This window comes from Hyperolius riggenbachi, chromosome 3 (genome assembly GCF_040937935.1).
Source record: "Hyperolius riggenbachi isolate aHypRig1 chromosome 3, aHypRig1.pri, whole genome shotgun sequence".
NCBI classification, from domain to species: domain Eukaryota; kingdom Metazoa; phylum Chordata; class Amphibia; order Anura; family Hyperoliidae; genus Hyperolius; species Hyperolius riggenbachi.
In genome coordinates this window covers 441,787,118-441,803,476 of record NC_090648.1, presented here as the reverse complement: position 1 = coordinate 441,803,476, position 16,359 = coordinate 441,787,118, and the positions used below count along the sequence as shown (strand labels likewise).

General features: G+C 39.1%; 1 protein-coding gene across 1 annotated transcript in view; it reads left to right on the top strand.

The window, feature by feature from the left end:
* The window catches only part of LOC137562392 (protocadherin gamma-B1-like), a 219,965-nt gene that overhangs the window by 139,325 nt on the left and 64,281 nt on the right, over positions 1-16,359 (top strand). The window contains exon 4 of the mRNA XM_068273730.1: positions 695-775. Within this exon, the coding sequence (XP_068129831.1) occupies positions 695-775 (81 nt within the window). The remainder of the gene's footprint in view (positions 1-694; positions 776-16,359) is intronic.

Here is a 16,359-nt window from a genome sequence, read left to right as displayed (position 1 = left end):
GAAGCTGGTTATCTCCCCTCTCACATCCCTGCTCCTCACTGATTGGCTGAGGGCAGTTCAGTGTGACACAAGGCTGGGAATACATCTCACCCATCTGCAGAAGCTGCTGAAATACAATCTATGCTGTGCCCACATGTGTTTACAAAGCAAGCTAGATATGACAGTGCAGTTTCTAGGACTAAAGAAAAGAGTAAAGGTGGAAATTACATCAGGATTGGCTTCAGTCAGAGGTAGTAAAGATGCCTGAAACAGTTTTCTCTTTATTTACTATATAAAATCCACTGAACTCAAAATCTGGACAGTACAATACTTATGTTATGTAAGTGGAATAAGTATTTATCTACTTCTATATGTGTATATAAAGGCATATTAAGGTTGACTTTTAAAATAACAATGTTCTTGAAAAAGCGAAACACTCAAAGTGGACCTACAGGCTATAATTATGACTCACGTGGCTATGATGGAGTGCATGATTAATAATGATTATTTAAAATGTATTTTACACTTACAAATGTATTTAACTGCTTTATGCTCCATCCTCATTCTATTTCACAAATCATTGTGACATCTTTCCACTGACATCAGCATCTACCTTACTGCATCTCCATCCAAAATATTTCATTTCAGTTTTGGATAGAGTGGAGAAATGTATGAACCACTGACATACCTGTATTGCATTCTTTGTCCTTGTTAGATGGATTTTCCACCACCTCCTGTTCTCGATGACCTTGTGACCGGGACAGAAAGTGAGGGACATCTTCTCAATGGTGACACAGTAAGCAATAAGAACAAATCCCCTAACCCTTTACACACTACTTAAGAACCATTGCTTTCCCTGCCCCCTTTAGAGAGGTTCCAACTTACTTACTGAACTCTGTGAGCTTGTAAATAGGATCGGAAGTACATGGGAATTTTCCCAACCATTACCCAGACACTATATATAACTGGATAAAGTCTCTGATCTTTCCCTACCCTTCCTAAAACTTAAATTTAAAAAACTGTGTGGAATTCTACTTTTGGCTGTAGGCATAACCAGAGTACAGCAAGAAGCAGGGCTGCAGTGAGTCTGTGCAGGGTAGTATCTTTACTTTGTATTTTTTGTTTTGTTTTGTTTTGTTTTCAGGTTACACTTGGTGGATGGATGTCTTTTTTCAACTAAGCTAGCTATGTAACTGTATCTTTTTGTGGTAGGGAATATTTTTGCTCTGAGTATTTTTGTTGTTGTTTGTTTTTCCATAGTTGTGTCTTCTAAAAGCAGAACTAAAATTAAAAAATAAGAGTCATAGCAATTACTGCTACAAGAATCATAAATACAATATTATTTAAAATAATGCCATAATAAAGATTCTGTCCCCTGGCATAGAATCAGCATCTCTCTAATTTTTAGCCTGTTCATTGTCTTGCAACACTAGTGGGGAATTCTGTGGACCTTATTTAATTCACTTTTTCTCCTTTGTTTTTCCTAGGTGACATTTTCACACCTTTGCAATTAAATGCCTTTTGAGCAGCAAACATGCAAGAAAATACTAATAATTCTGAGAATACTTTTTCACCTACTTTTTGGTACTTTCACAAAGTGATGATACATTTATGTAAACAGAAGATAAAAAAAATCTCCTCTGAGAAAACTGAGAAAAGTTGAATAAGGACCCTTGTGTAAATTTAGTTATATTCTCATACAATGGCACTTATTCAGTTGACTTTCCTGGGAGATAATATTTTAACTTCTCTTTAAAATAATTGTTGAGTGTTTTTTATTTAAAAAAAAAGTACCAAAAAATTGGTTAAAAGGTAATTTTATTAACAAGGTGTGAAAATATCATCCTAGAAGAAAACTCAGAATAAGGAAAAAAAAAGGGTAGGGTCCAATAACAGAGATTACAAGCAGAGGTCAATTATGGATGGACTTTTATTTCAGCAGGAAAGTTCCAAAATATTTCCATTGGCAATATAAACAATGCTGCATAATTTCAAACATGTCAATCTAGTGTGGCTAACTAGCCTGACTTTACTATTTGATTCACTGCTTTCTGTATTTAACTGTAGTTCTGCTGTAATATTTAGCAAGTCTCTTTTGACATGGCAATAGGCTGTAACATTGTAGCAGTAGCAGGACTTTAGAGATATGACAACACTCAATTTGTCTGGCTTTGTAGTATGGCAATAATCTCACAAGATGATGTCAATGTCTTTATAATAATGCTGTTTTTGACTCTTTGTAACATAGGCCTTAGGGTCATGTCCACGAGCAGACTCTTGTATCTGCCTGTCTGCAGTTTCTCCTAGTGGGGCATAGTTATTGGACGCTTAATTAGATCACATTAGAAGCAGCTGCAGCTGAATATTTGGATCTATGATAATTTTTGGCCATGTTGTACGTTTGTAATAGTTCTTATTCTTCCTACAGAATATGACTGTAAATAAAGTAAGGAGATTCAGGCAATACAATTTGTGCAATAGCATAAATATGTGAGCTTCTTGTGTACTAACTTTTCAGGGGTGTATGTTTTGCTTTTTCTGGCTCAAGAGAAGGGACCCTTTTCAACAGGCGGCTGTTAATAAGCAGCAGTAAGCAGTTACCAGGCAGCAGCAAGCAGTTACCAGACAGAAGCGAGCAGCTGCCAGGCAGCTGCATGCAGTTTTGAGTGTTTGACAGTCTTTCACTGCCTATCAACTGAAAAGGGCCCTACTTCTTACAAGATTACTTCTAAACATAGAAAGTGACCATCAAATGTGATGAGCAAATATGGTCATTTTGTTTTGCTATTATTTTTGTGAAAATGTCTCATTGTCACAAAATAAATATTTGCAAAAATATATATGTATGAGAACACTAATTTTCACCAAATGCATTAAATTGTATGGGCATGAGAACACAAATTTCCTCACAAAAAAGTATATATGCAACCATTTATAGGCATTCAAGCAAACAAATATTTTTTTTTCCAAAATTCGTTGAAGTCAATGGGCATGAGAAAATACATTTTCAAAAAAATACCTTAATTATGAAAGTTAGTATATTGCAAAAAAAAAAAATTCTGCTAAAATTTTGAGTTAAAGCGGAACTGTAAATTTGTTAAAAGCAAACATTTTCCCGAAGCCCCCAGCAGCCGTCCTGTGCCCTCGCCGGTCCTGCCCGAGCTTCCGTTCTCCTGCGGGAGCTACTTTCATTACCACAGACTTGCAACTGCGCCTGCGTGCAATGCGACGCTTTCTTCGCTTTCCCGCCCGCTATAGCTGCTCTAGCGGGTGGGAACGCGAAGAAAGTGTTGCATTTCCCGGGGCGCACAGGCGCACTTGCCATCAACTTGTAAGTTGGCGGTAATGAAAGTAGCTCGCGCGGGAGAATGGAGGCAGGACCGGCGAGGGCACAGGACGGCTGCTGGGGGCTTTGGGAAGCCCCAGGTAAGTGAAACTGTTTGCTTTTAATGAATTTACAACTCCGCTTTAAGGAAAAATGCAAATTTTGATGTGAAAAGGACTTTTGTCAAAATGTATCATCCCTACCACCAGTAATGGCAATGAAGCACACCTTTTATAACTAGGCATTAAATGGGCAGTAGTAATAATCTGAATCCATGCTCTTAAACTAGGCTGAAGCTCCATAAAAAAATTGAAGACCTACACCATGATGTTTTAGGTAGGAAAGATAAAAAAGTTAGTGGTCCACTTTCAGGGAAAACTGTAAAAGTTAAAATACATGTGTACAAATACATATCAGACATATATTTATCCAGAGATGAGCTCTGGATCAGGGTTAACTTACCCAGGCTGCAGTCTTCTTAAATGTGTCCCACATCGCGTTTCACGCTGCGTTCCAATTCACGTTCACGTGACTACCACGCTTCCTTCTTCAACCCGGAAGTGAATTGAAACACAGCATGAGACGCAATGTGGGACGCATTAAAGAAGACTGAAGCCCGGGCAGGTTAACCCTCCCTCTCATCTGCCCCATCAGGTGCACTAGTTATTTTGCTGAAATCCAAATGAAACCCATTCAGATTTCTTCCGAAGCTCATCTCTGCATTTCTCCCAGAGTAAAATGCACTGTAAATTACTTTATGCACTTAAAAGTTACTTTACTCTTCTATGTAGCTGTTGCTTACAGTAGACAGTATAATGTGACAGATCTGACAGGTTTTTGACTAGTTCATCTTCTCATGGGGATTTTTCAGTGTCTCCTTTATTCTTTACAAGAGCCAGCTCTTACATGTTGGCCAGCTTGCCTACTCTTTTGATTATTTTTACAGTTGGACTGATCAACTGCCATTCAGTAAGTGCTTTTGAAATTAAAGACTATACTGAGAATCCCCCATGAGGAAAGAGACTAGTACAACACCTGCCAAATCAGTCAGATTTCTACTGCCTTCAGTAAACAACAGGAACAAAGGAGAAATGTAATATATAGTGACTTTAATCTGTATGTAAACATGTATTTTAAATGTTATTTTTTAGTGATAGTAGTCCTTTAAGCAAGAGATAGAGTATATGATTAGCATGACAGATTGTTTTTCAGTCTTTTTTTGTTGAAGACCAAAAGATCCCAATGCAAGCATCCAAATCACTGATGCATTAAAGTAAAATGCATTTGTAATTGTAGTCACCATATTCCGTCATTTAATAGTTTTTAGTTTCGAGGAATTAATGAGGTAGATTTATCATCATCAACAACATCAAAAAATATAAAAAATTAAAGCAGTTACCCAGGTTCCTTATTTTTTTTACCAGGTGAAATGTAGTTGGGTGCTGCTGGCGACCACACGATTTCGATTTCTGCTGCAGTTTTCCTTTAACTGCCTTGACTATGTCTAAAATAATTCATATTTCATTCCATACTGCGGTGTGACATTCTTTACTAAAAAAAAAAAAAAAAGTTATACAAGATACACTATATTGGTTATAATTTACTCCAAGTCCTATGTCTCCAACTTCTCTAGTAAAGTAATATCACATTTACAGATTATTCTGAGTTTTTGCAGTTCCCCTTTTCCACCTCAGAGCGCCGCTGTTGACCAATAAGGAAGATATGAGGGATCCAGAAACAAGTCTATGATGCAGGCAGTACAGTGTTCCATGCAGAAATACAGATCATTTCTGCGAAGGATGGGAATGCTGCAGGTCTTATAAAAGAGGATTATATTTTTTCGCAACTTGTCTGGATTATATACGTCTCAAAGAATTTCCCAAACATATTACCAGTGGGAAAAGGATTCACTGCTTTGAAAATGCAAGGAGGACATAAGAGAATGAAATGGCAAGTAACATTGTTGTATTTCTGGCTTTGTCATTCAGTGGCTGCTCAGATTCATTACTCCATTGTAGAGGAGATGAGAAAAGGTTCCACTATAGGAAATCTAGGAAAAGATCTTGGAATTAATATTAAGCAGATCTCAGCAAGAAGACTCCGTATTGTGTCTGATGTGTATGACAAATATTTCAGGATTAATCCAGAGACTGGAGATGTATATATTGCAGACAGGATAGACAGGGAGGCACTGTGTGGAGCTGCAGATGACTGTGTCCTGACGTTTAATGCTGTGGCTGAGAATCCTTTAACTATTTTCAGTGTTAAGATTGAGGTTCAAGATATAAATGACAATGCACCAAGATTTATACAAGACAAAATTGTGCTGCACATGAGTGAGCATACCTCACCAGGAACAAAATACCATCTAAAGAATGCTGAAGATCTAGATATTGGCATTCATTCACTGAAAGGCTACAGGCTCAGTGCTAATCAGTATTTTGTTCTACAACAGATGAACACAGATGGAAGTGCATTTCCAGAACTGGTCCTAGAAAAGCCTTTAGACAGGGAGATACAAAGCAGCTATGAACTAGTATTAACTGCTTTTGATGGTGGAAATCCTGAACAGACTGGCACTGCATTAATCCAGATATCTGTCACTGATTTTAACGATAATGCACCTATTTTTACTCAGAATATATACAAAGTGAAGATAAAGGAAAATGTAGCAATAAATTCCACAGTTTTGCTTGTCAGTGCAAGCGATGTAGATGAAGGTATAAATGGACAGGTTACATATTCATTTAATACAATGTCAGACAATATCCTAAAGAATTTTAATATCCATCCAAGTAATGGAGAAATTAAAACAAAAGACCACTTAAATTATGAAATCACCAAACATTATGAATTTTCTGTGGAAGCCAAAGATGGAGGAGGTCTAGCTTCCAGTGCCAAAGTTTTAATAGACGTTCTGGATGAGAATGACAATGCTCCAGAGATATCCATCACCTCCTTATCTTCTCCGGTTCCTGAAGACTCTGCACCTGGAACAGTGGTGGCACTGATTGAAGTTCGGGATAAAGACTCTGGAGAGAATGGAGAGGTCCAATGTCATATTTTAGGTGATGCACCTTTTCAGTTATTATCATCAGCAAGTAACTTCTATAAAATTGTCACAAAAAGTTCCTTGGACAGAGAAATAAATGCATCCTATAACATAACTATCCAAGCTTCTGACAAAGGTTCTCCTCCACTGTCTTCTCTAAAGGTCATCCAGTTGGACTTATCAGATGTTAATGACAATGCACCAGTATTCAAGAAACTGGAATATGCTGTATTTGTACATGAAAACAATTTACCAGGAGTTTCAATATTCAATATTAAAGCAGAAGACATTGACAGTGTAGAAAATGCAAAGCTAACTTACTCTTTAGGAAGTAACAATAGCAAAAAAGTGCTTATAGGCTTGTATGTCTCCATTAATCCAGTAACTGGGGTCATTTATGCACAAAAGTCATTTGACTATGAAGAACACAGAGAATTTATCGTACAAGTCATTGCCAAGGACAATGGATCACCATCTTTAAACAGCAGCACAACTGTAAGAATTCATGTGGTAGACCAGAATGATAACCCACCAGTCATTCTGTACCCAACAGACACAGCAGGTCCTGTATTTGAGATGGTCCCTTGGGCTTCTGAAACAGGTTCATTGATATCCAAAGTGGTAGCAGTGGATGCAGACTCTGGACACAATGCTTGGTTGTCTTATTTCCTGCAAACATCAGACCCATCATTTTTCACCATTGATCAGCACACAGGAGAGATCAGGACATTGTGTGTTTTTCAAGACAAAGATGCCTTAAAGCACAGAGTCGTGGTTATAGTTAAAGACAATGGCCTCCCACCGCTCTCTGCTTCTACTACTCTAAACTTGGTTGTTGCTGATCATCTTCATCAGGTGATTCCTGAGATGAACAATCACATTAACAAATCAGACTGATTTCATTTCTGTTCATACTGACTGTGATACTTGCTGTCATTTCTAAATATAGAGAATCTAAATATTCCTCTTCATGTGGATCTATAAGTGCAAACTTCTATCCTACAGTTGATCCCAGATTTATATCTCAGTTTAGAAGTGGAACATTGCAGCTTCCTTACTCATATGATGTCTGTGTGACTCTGGATTCAAGGGAAAAGGACTTTACTTTCCTTAGGCCTCAACCAAATGTTCCAGTGGATCATCTAATTGATGCTGATGATTCAGGGATTGGAAATGAAAGCTCCAAAGATTCTTTACTTAGAGAAAATATAAGTCAGGTATGTTTTCAGAAAAATTCAATAATTTTATGATTTAATAACTAATGTATGTAAAAAAATAAGTTAATATTAATATAAAATATGTCGATAACATGATAACACTTTGAAGATCACCTTTTTAGTAAAGCCTACCTAGCACCCTTTAGGCTAGATTCACACTATGCTGGATGCTCAACCGTGCGTGCATAGTGTATTCTCAGGGGATACACTATGTCCAGTCACAGCATCCAGTGAGATGTTCACACTTGCCACCATTGTGGATCCGACCCGCCGCTGCCGGTAAGTTCAGAACCCCAGCAGAGATCAATGGGATTCCTACCCAGTAACTGAAAGAATTCTCATTGGTCCACCACTGAGAATCTTCCCTGATGCTACGGAGGCTTCCCATTGGTCTTTTGCAATCAAACAGTAGCCCAATGGATCTCTGGGACTTTGCTACCAATGCTTGTCCCCGAGCCCAGCAGCAGTTAGTGAGTGTGGAGGACCTGAATGGCGACCGAAGATACAGAAGACAGGATTGTGTGTTCTGCTTTCGCTACACTCTATTTTAAGTACCAAGTGTAAACAGATTCTATCTCCTTCCAAGCGGCAAAATATTTTTTAAAGTGTACCTGAGTTGTCCCAATATAAAGATTTTATACTCACCCGGGGCTTCCTCCAGCCCCATGACCATGGTGGCGTCCCCCACAGCCTCTCGGGTGCCTCCGTTCAGCTACAATCAGTCCCAGTAATCCTGCTCAGTTGTGCCAGTCACTCTTGTGCGAATGCAAAGGAGGGCTACACATGCGCAGAAGAGCCAACTGGCATGACTGAGCAGGGTTACCGGGACTGATTGTGGCTGAATGGAGGCCCCCAGGAGGCCGGTAAGGGTCGCATCTGTGCTCATGGGGCTGGAGGAGGCCTCAGGTGAGTATAAAATCTTTATATTGGGACATCTCAGGTTTACTTTAAGCAGTAGTCTGTATAGTTGTTCCTCTCCTTTCTAGAAAACAATTATTTGAGAGACCACATCATGTCTTGAGATGATACATGAACTTCCAGAAAGTCTTTCTCACTGTCCATCAGAACCCATGGGTAGTATTCTTCTTATTTTCAAAGTACATTATTTTTGTATGACAATAGTGGGGAGTGTGGGAACAATAATTCAGACTATAAATATTTTATCCTACAATGTTGACTTTATTGGTAGTTTCACAGATTTATGGCACTTTCCCTTGTATGTAGAAAACTAGATAACTCCTCATCACCGTCAATCTGTAGGCTTTATTCTCTTTCTTTTCATTCCAATTTTTATCACACTCAATTTTCTTGAAGACCGCTCTTGGTGCACCTAGTTATCTATGGCGGTGCCTCACTGACACTGCATCTCCGTGTCACCTCTCCACTAAAAAAAATTGCTCTTCTGACCTTACATTATGTGCTATAATAGAGCTGGAGCGCTGCATGCAACAAGGGGAGAAAATTACAGCTTCAACATTGGATGTTCCCACATGTCAGATACCTGCAATAAGAAAAACATATAACATAAAATATACCTATTATAAAGCAACCATACATGTTAAACCACACACATTTAGCCACACCCACAATACTGTACAATACTTTGAGCTTTTCATCCAATGCTTCCATTCACAGCTTCAAATGTTGGAGGTAAGCTAAAAGTAGCAAATGGGGACACATGACTGGTTACACTTTATACAGCATAAACAAACAAAAAAACAACTAAAGCCAAAACGATAGTTTTACAAAAAGTGGGGAAGGTATTTACCTCACTTTGTTCATAGTGACAGCAATACTGCAAGAAGTATGTAGGTGAGATATCACTAATGGGAACACAGGCAACGTAAAAACATTTTTTACAAGGTTGAAGGTAGTTTTAGATTTTTGTGATTTTTTTTATTGCTGTCTGTGTCCATATTGAGATTACTCTCACCTCCTGATGAAGTGATGGGAAGAATAGAAAGTGAGGATCTTTCCAATAGTGACAGAGAGAATAATATAAACTTTGAAGAGGTCTTGATTCTTCCCTCTATATGTAAACCTGAAATGTTAGGCTGAAGGTGCACTGTGAAGTGGTCCTTTGTAAAAAAAAATGTACCTACATGAACTGCCCTGATATTAGCAATTCTCACTATCTTTTATCAGACAATGTTAAAGACACATCTGAAATACTTTCTGCTTTAAACCTAAAGGTGGCCATACAAAATACAATTAAAAGATCAAATTTTACACCGATTCGATAAATACGATCAGTTGACCCCAAAAAAATTAAAAGCTTTTATTTGTTTTCGATGGAGAAATCCGATCGAATTTCCCTTTTTTTTTTTTTTTTTTCACATTTTTGAGATTGGAAAATTCAGACCAATTTGATCAAGAATTGTATGGTGTGTGATGGATTGTGAAATGGTATTCCACCGGAAAAAATTGTATGTAACTATTCAGTCCATACCAAATTTTATTTATTCTTTTTCCTCTTGAAAAGCACAAAAATAGTATGGTGTGTGGCCACATTAAGAGTACCACTGTTATTTATTTCTTGCAGTACCACAGTTCTGATTAACATCAGTACATATCTTAGAATTATTGACTTTACTATATACATTTTCATTACAACGTTGTCATAGACAAATGTGGTATTCATTCATCTTTGAAAGATATATTAACAACTTTGTGTGGTTTTATCTAAATACATGCAAATGTACATGTGAGTGTACGTGTGTGTGTGTGTGTGTGTGTGTGTGTGTGTGGTGTGTGTGTGTGTGTGTGTGTGTGTGGTGTGTGGTGTGTGTGTGTGTGTGTGGTGTGTGTGTGTGTGGTGTGTGTGTGTGTGTGTGGTGTGTGTGTGTGTGGTGTGTGTGTGTGTGGTGTGTGTGTGTGTGGTGTGTGTGTGACTGTGTGTGACTGTGTGTGTGTGTGTGTGTGTGTGTGTGTGTGTGTGTGTGTGTGTGTGTGTGTGTGTGTGTGTGTGTGTGTGTGTGTGGTGTGTGTGTGTGTGTGTGTGTGGTGTGTGTGTGTGTGTGTGTGTGTGTGTGTGGTGTGTGTGTGTGTGTGTGTGTGACTGTGTGTGTGACTGTGTGTGTGTGTGTGTGTGTGTGTGTGTTGTGTGTTGTGTGTGTTGTGTGTGTTGTGTGTGTGTGTGTGTGTGTGTGTGTGTGTGTGTGTGTGTGTGTGTGTGTGTGTGTGTGTGTGTGTGTGTGTGATTAATGAGTGAGAAGCTATTTTCCCAACATATTTAAATACAGATAGTCCCTGGTTAATGAATGAGAGGTTTCTTCTTAACCTGAATCCATTCTTAAGTTCTTAAGTCTAAACACTGTGCCATCTCTGTCCCCTGTACCTCCTATGTGACCTCCAGTGCCTCCAGTGTCCTCCTCTGTGTCACCTCTGTTCCCTTGTGGGTTCCGAGGTGCCAAGCTGATATTGGACCTAAAGCTGTGATACTCCGTTCTGTTGATTGCCTGATGAAGCGGGATTGTGCCCGTGAAACGCGTAGCAGTATTGTATAGGAGTATGTGAATAAATTTTCTAAATCATAAGCAACAGCATCGTGTCTGTTTCTGAGTGGCAGGTCCACCACCGTCACCCGAACATTTTAAATATTTTAGCATATTTTACTCTGTTGGCGCCTCTGTACACCTTTGCAGTAAGAGAAGAGGTTAACTTGACAAATTTGGGCCCCAGCTAGTGGCCGTCAAATAGTGGACACTGTGGCTGTATTTATTGTATTATGCACGCTATATTTTTTGTGCATTGTGGATTTCGCAGTGTTGCTGCTTTTTATAATGGCGCCTATGACACTGCCCAAAAAATTATTGTTTTTGTGGTGGGGGTCAGGTAAGGTTAGGTGTGTGTGTGTGTGGGGGGGGGGGGGTTAGGCTATACATTAGGGGGTTGGTTAAAGTTAGCCATGGGGATGATGGTTAAAGTTAGGCATGGGTAGGGAGTGGTTAAGGTTTGCCATGCGGGGATGGAGTTATGGTCATCCAGGAGGGGTGATGATGACTAGTGATGATGCTTGCAGGTGAATCTAAAAGTTATTTACTGTGATTTGTTCTATTCAGAGACTATGCAAGCTAAATCCAAGATAAGACAGGAGGAAAGAGGGTAATCAATAAGCAATTTCAGGATCTAAATTTAAGCTTTTGATCAAAATAATTTCTGAGAATAAGCAATAGTATATTAGGCAGCTGACTAGATAGTGAATATTTGGCTGATTTTGATTTGATAGGGGACAGACAATCATACAGTAAGTTAGGATAACATATGGTAGGGTTGATGTGGATGCAGGGGAGGGGTGATATATGTTGTTATATGTGTTTTTAGAACAATTACTTGTTGCCATGGTGGACTGCTGAATAGTGTGGGTGTCAACATTGTACAAAGTACAAGCCATGTTTCTCTCTCTTACTGATTGTTGAAATGATGTAAAAACACACTGCTATAGAGTTTTTTTTATATCTGTTTTTATTGTATTGATATCTTATTTGGGCAGCATGGTGGCATAGTGCTTAGCACTCTCACCTTGCAGCGCTGGGACCCGGGTTAGAATCCCAGCCAGGGCACTATCTGCATGGAGTTTGTATGTTCTTCCTTTGTGTGGGTTTCCCCCGGGCACTTCGGTTTCCTCCCACACCCCAAAAACATACAGATACGTTAATTGGCTTCCCCCTAAATTATGATACATACACTACATGATATAGACATATGATCATGGTATAGATTAGATTGTGAGATCCTCTGAGGGACAGTTAAGTGACAAGACAATATACTCTGTACAGTGCTGCGGAAGCTGTCGGTGCTATATAAATACGAATATAATTGTAATAATGTAATTGTTTAAGCAATAATATATTAGGTCACTGGTCCGTGGTATTGTGTTACTGGAGGGCTTTACTATGTCTGTGACTGGAGTTACTACTTTACAGTCTTGGGGCCATATGCAATTCACCTTTTCTCCAGAGTTTTCTCCAAGGTAATATTTTCACAACTTGTCATAAAATGCATTTTAAGCCACCAGCAAGCAATAATACTCAAAATAAAATTGATAGTACTTTTTCACCAACTTTTGGGTATTTTGTCAATTGTAAAATGCTGAAAAGTTAGTTTACAGAGTAGTTGAAAATTATCTCCTAGGAGATAACTGAGTTGAAAAAGTTAATTGCATATGGGCCTAAGTCTGTACACTTTCAGTTTTGCTCCTAAAAATATGCTTTTGTTATTCACTGCAATAGTGTCAGACCTTTGAAATGATATCACATCCTTAGTTTCAACTGTGAGCTGCACTACCCCACTTCCACCTCTGAGCGCCGCTGTTGACCAATAAGGGAAAGATGTGAGAAGTCAAAAAAAGCACCACTATGAAGCAGCCGACACAGAAATATAGGATCCATACAGCATTTCTGCATGAGGTATGACTGCTGCAGTTCTAATAAAGAAGAGGATTTATTTTCTGGAATTTCATAGACAAGAGTTATAGATTCATCAAGGATTTTCTTTTACCTATTCCCATCAATAACTGGCTTGGAGATGCAGCGAGGACAGAAGCTACAAGGAATCAGATGGCAAGTACTGTTTTCATTATTTTCATGGCTGTGTCATTCAGCCTCTGGACAGGTTCATTATTCTGTTGCAGAAGAAATGAGGAAAGGATCAGTTGTTGGAAATTTAGCAAAAGATCTTGGAATGAATGCGAAGGAAATCTCAGCAAGAAAACTGCGTATTGTTTCAGATTATTCTGAGAAGTATTTTAGCATAGATCTGCAGGATGGAAACCTGTACAGCACAGACAGGATAGACCGAGAGGCTTTGTGTGGAGATGCAGCTGAATGTATCTTCAGCTTTGAGGCTGTGGCTGAAAACCCTTTAAATGTTTACACTGTTAAGATTCAGATTCAGGATATTAATGACAACCCACCAAGATTTCTTCATGAAACAGTGAGATTAGAAATCAGTGAATTTACCTCACCGGGAGCAAGATATGTTCTGCAGAAAGCAGAGGATTTGGATGTAGGAGTTAATGCACTGAAAAGCTACAACCTCAGCACAAATAAGCACTTTGTCTTAGGAGAGAAGGTCAGCTCAGATGGCAGTATATTTCCTGAGCTTGTTCTAGAAAAGCCTCTAGATCGAGAGACACAGAATAACTATGAACTAATCCTATCAGCCATTGATGGAGGAAGTCCTGCAAAGACAGGAACAGCACTGATAAAGATTGCCATCACTGATTTCAATGATAATGTACCTATATTTACGCAGGAAGTCTATAAAGTAAGCATTAAGGAAAACATTCTATTGAACTCTCCCGTTCTAAAGGTCAGTGCAAGTGATGAAGATGATGGGATAAATGCTCAGATTACATACACATTTAGTACCATGTCAAATAATATTCTTCAGATGTTTGTGATTAATAACACAAATGGAGAAATTAGAACAAAAGGGCAATTAGATTATGAAGTGAAAAAGAACTATGAAATATCTGTACAAGCCATGGACGGCGGTGGCCTGGCTGCCCATGCAAAGGTTCTAATAGAAATATTGGATGAGAATGACAATGCTCCTGAGATATCCATCACCTCCTTGTCTTCTCCTGTTTCTGAGGACTCCACATCTGGAACAGTGGTGGCACTGATTGCAGTTCGTGATAAGGACTCTGGAGAAAATGGCGATGTTCACTGTCACATTGTTGGTGATGTGCCGTTTCAAATAGAATCATCAGCCAGTAACTTCTATAAAATTGTCACAAAGGATACCCTGGACAGAGAAAGAACCCCATCCTACAACATCACTATTCAAGCCTTCGACAAAGGGTCTCCACCTTTGACATCTGTAAAAATCATACAGTTGGACTTGGCAGACGTTAACGACAATGCCCCTATTTTTGAGAAAATTTATTATTCTGCATTTGTACCTGAGAACAACTTACCGGGAGCTTCAATATTCAGTATCAAGGCCAATGATAATGACAGTGAAGAGAATGCAAAACTGACCTACACAATAGTCAGCAATGGTAATTATAAAGAAATGATTTCCTTGTATGTGTCCATTAATCCAGTGAGTGGGGTCATTTATGCACAAAAGTCATTTGACTATGAGCAACACAGAGAATTTAACATTCAGATTGTAGCTAGGGACAGCGGATCTCCACCACTGAACAGCAGCACAACCCTGAGAATCAAAGTAATAGACCAGAATGATAACCCACCAGTCATCTTATACCCAGCCACAGACAATGATGGTCTCATGTTTGAGATGGTGCCTCGTTCTTCAGAACAAGGTTCCCTGATATCAAAAGTGGTGGCCGTGGATGCTGACTCTGGACACAATGCCTGGTTATCTTATTTTTTGCAAACTTCAGAACCATCACTTTTTAAAATTGATCAACACACAGGAGAGATCAGGACTTCACGTTTGTTTCATGAACCAGATTCCTTAAAATATAAAGTTGTGATTATAGTGAAAGACAATGGCGTCCCTTCTCTTACAGCTTCCTCAACATTAAACCTGGTGGTCGCTGATAATTTTCAGCAGGTGATTCCTGAAATGAAAAGTCCATTAAATAAATCAGACTCTCAGTCCAACTTACAGATTTATTTAGTAATAGCCTTGGCGGTTATTTCCTTTCTGTTCCTGTTGACTGTGATGCTCGCCATCATCTCGAAATGCAGGGAGTCCAATTCTTCAACCTCATTTGGTTCTGTGAACTCAAATCTGTACCACACTATCGATCCCAGGTTCATTAACCAGTTTAATAATGGAACACTACCACTGCCTTACTCATACAATCTTTGTGCAACTTTGGATTCAAGGGAAATAGACTTTGCTTTATTGAAAACTCAGCCAGATGTTTCTGTAGATCGACTCATTGATGCTGATGATTCAGGGATAGGAAATGAAAATGTAAGAGACCCTTTACCCAACAACAGCCTTATTTTACAGGTATGTTCAAAAGACATTAGTTTCCTCTGCCTTTTTGAAAATGACTTATACAAGTGTATGGACGCTATGTGGATTAATATGATGTTGCCAAATCAGTTTAAAGGCTACCAGAGCCAAATAGCTATGTGTAAATGGAGGCCCATGTCATGTGTGCATGAGCACTGATATTTATTGCACCTCCCGTTCACTTACATCATGCTCCATTTAGCTGTGAAAGACTCCCGTTATGGACTGTGACTTGGGCAACTGCGACAACCTGCACATCAGCAGTATGTCCATTTCCCCCTTAGGGGCGTGCTCCGCGAGCTCTGCCTTCCTGACCCATGCGCTCCTTCATTCCTGGTGCAAGCTCCTGTTCAGACTACAGGGCAAGGGGTGGATCAGACATACTGCGTATCCGGGAAGAAAGAGCTCGGGAAGCACAGCCATATGGGGGAAATGGACAATCTCCGCATGCACAGGTCGGCTGAGTCACCCAAGTTGCAGCAAATAACGGGGCCTTTTAAAGCTGAATGAAGCGTAATTTAGTGGAAACAGGAAACATGGCTAAGTATCAGCACTATGTACGCACATGACTCAAGCCTCTATTTACATATAGCTATTCAGCTCTGTTATCCTTTAAGGTGTCCACTAACAATACAATTTGCTGAACATTTGTTTACAAATGATTATTCGTATGAACTATCAGAAGTGATCCTTTTGGACCACTAACGGACAAAAGTCTCCTAACCAGTCCGATCAGATTAATTAAATCAATCCAATTTTTGGATCAATCCCATCAATCTATTCAGATTGGTTAGGAGATTTTACGATCATTTTCCATCGTTCATATGAATAACCATTCATAAAGA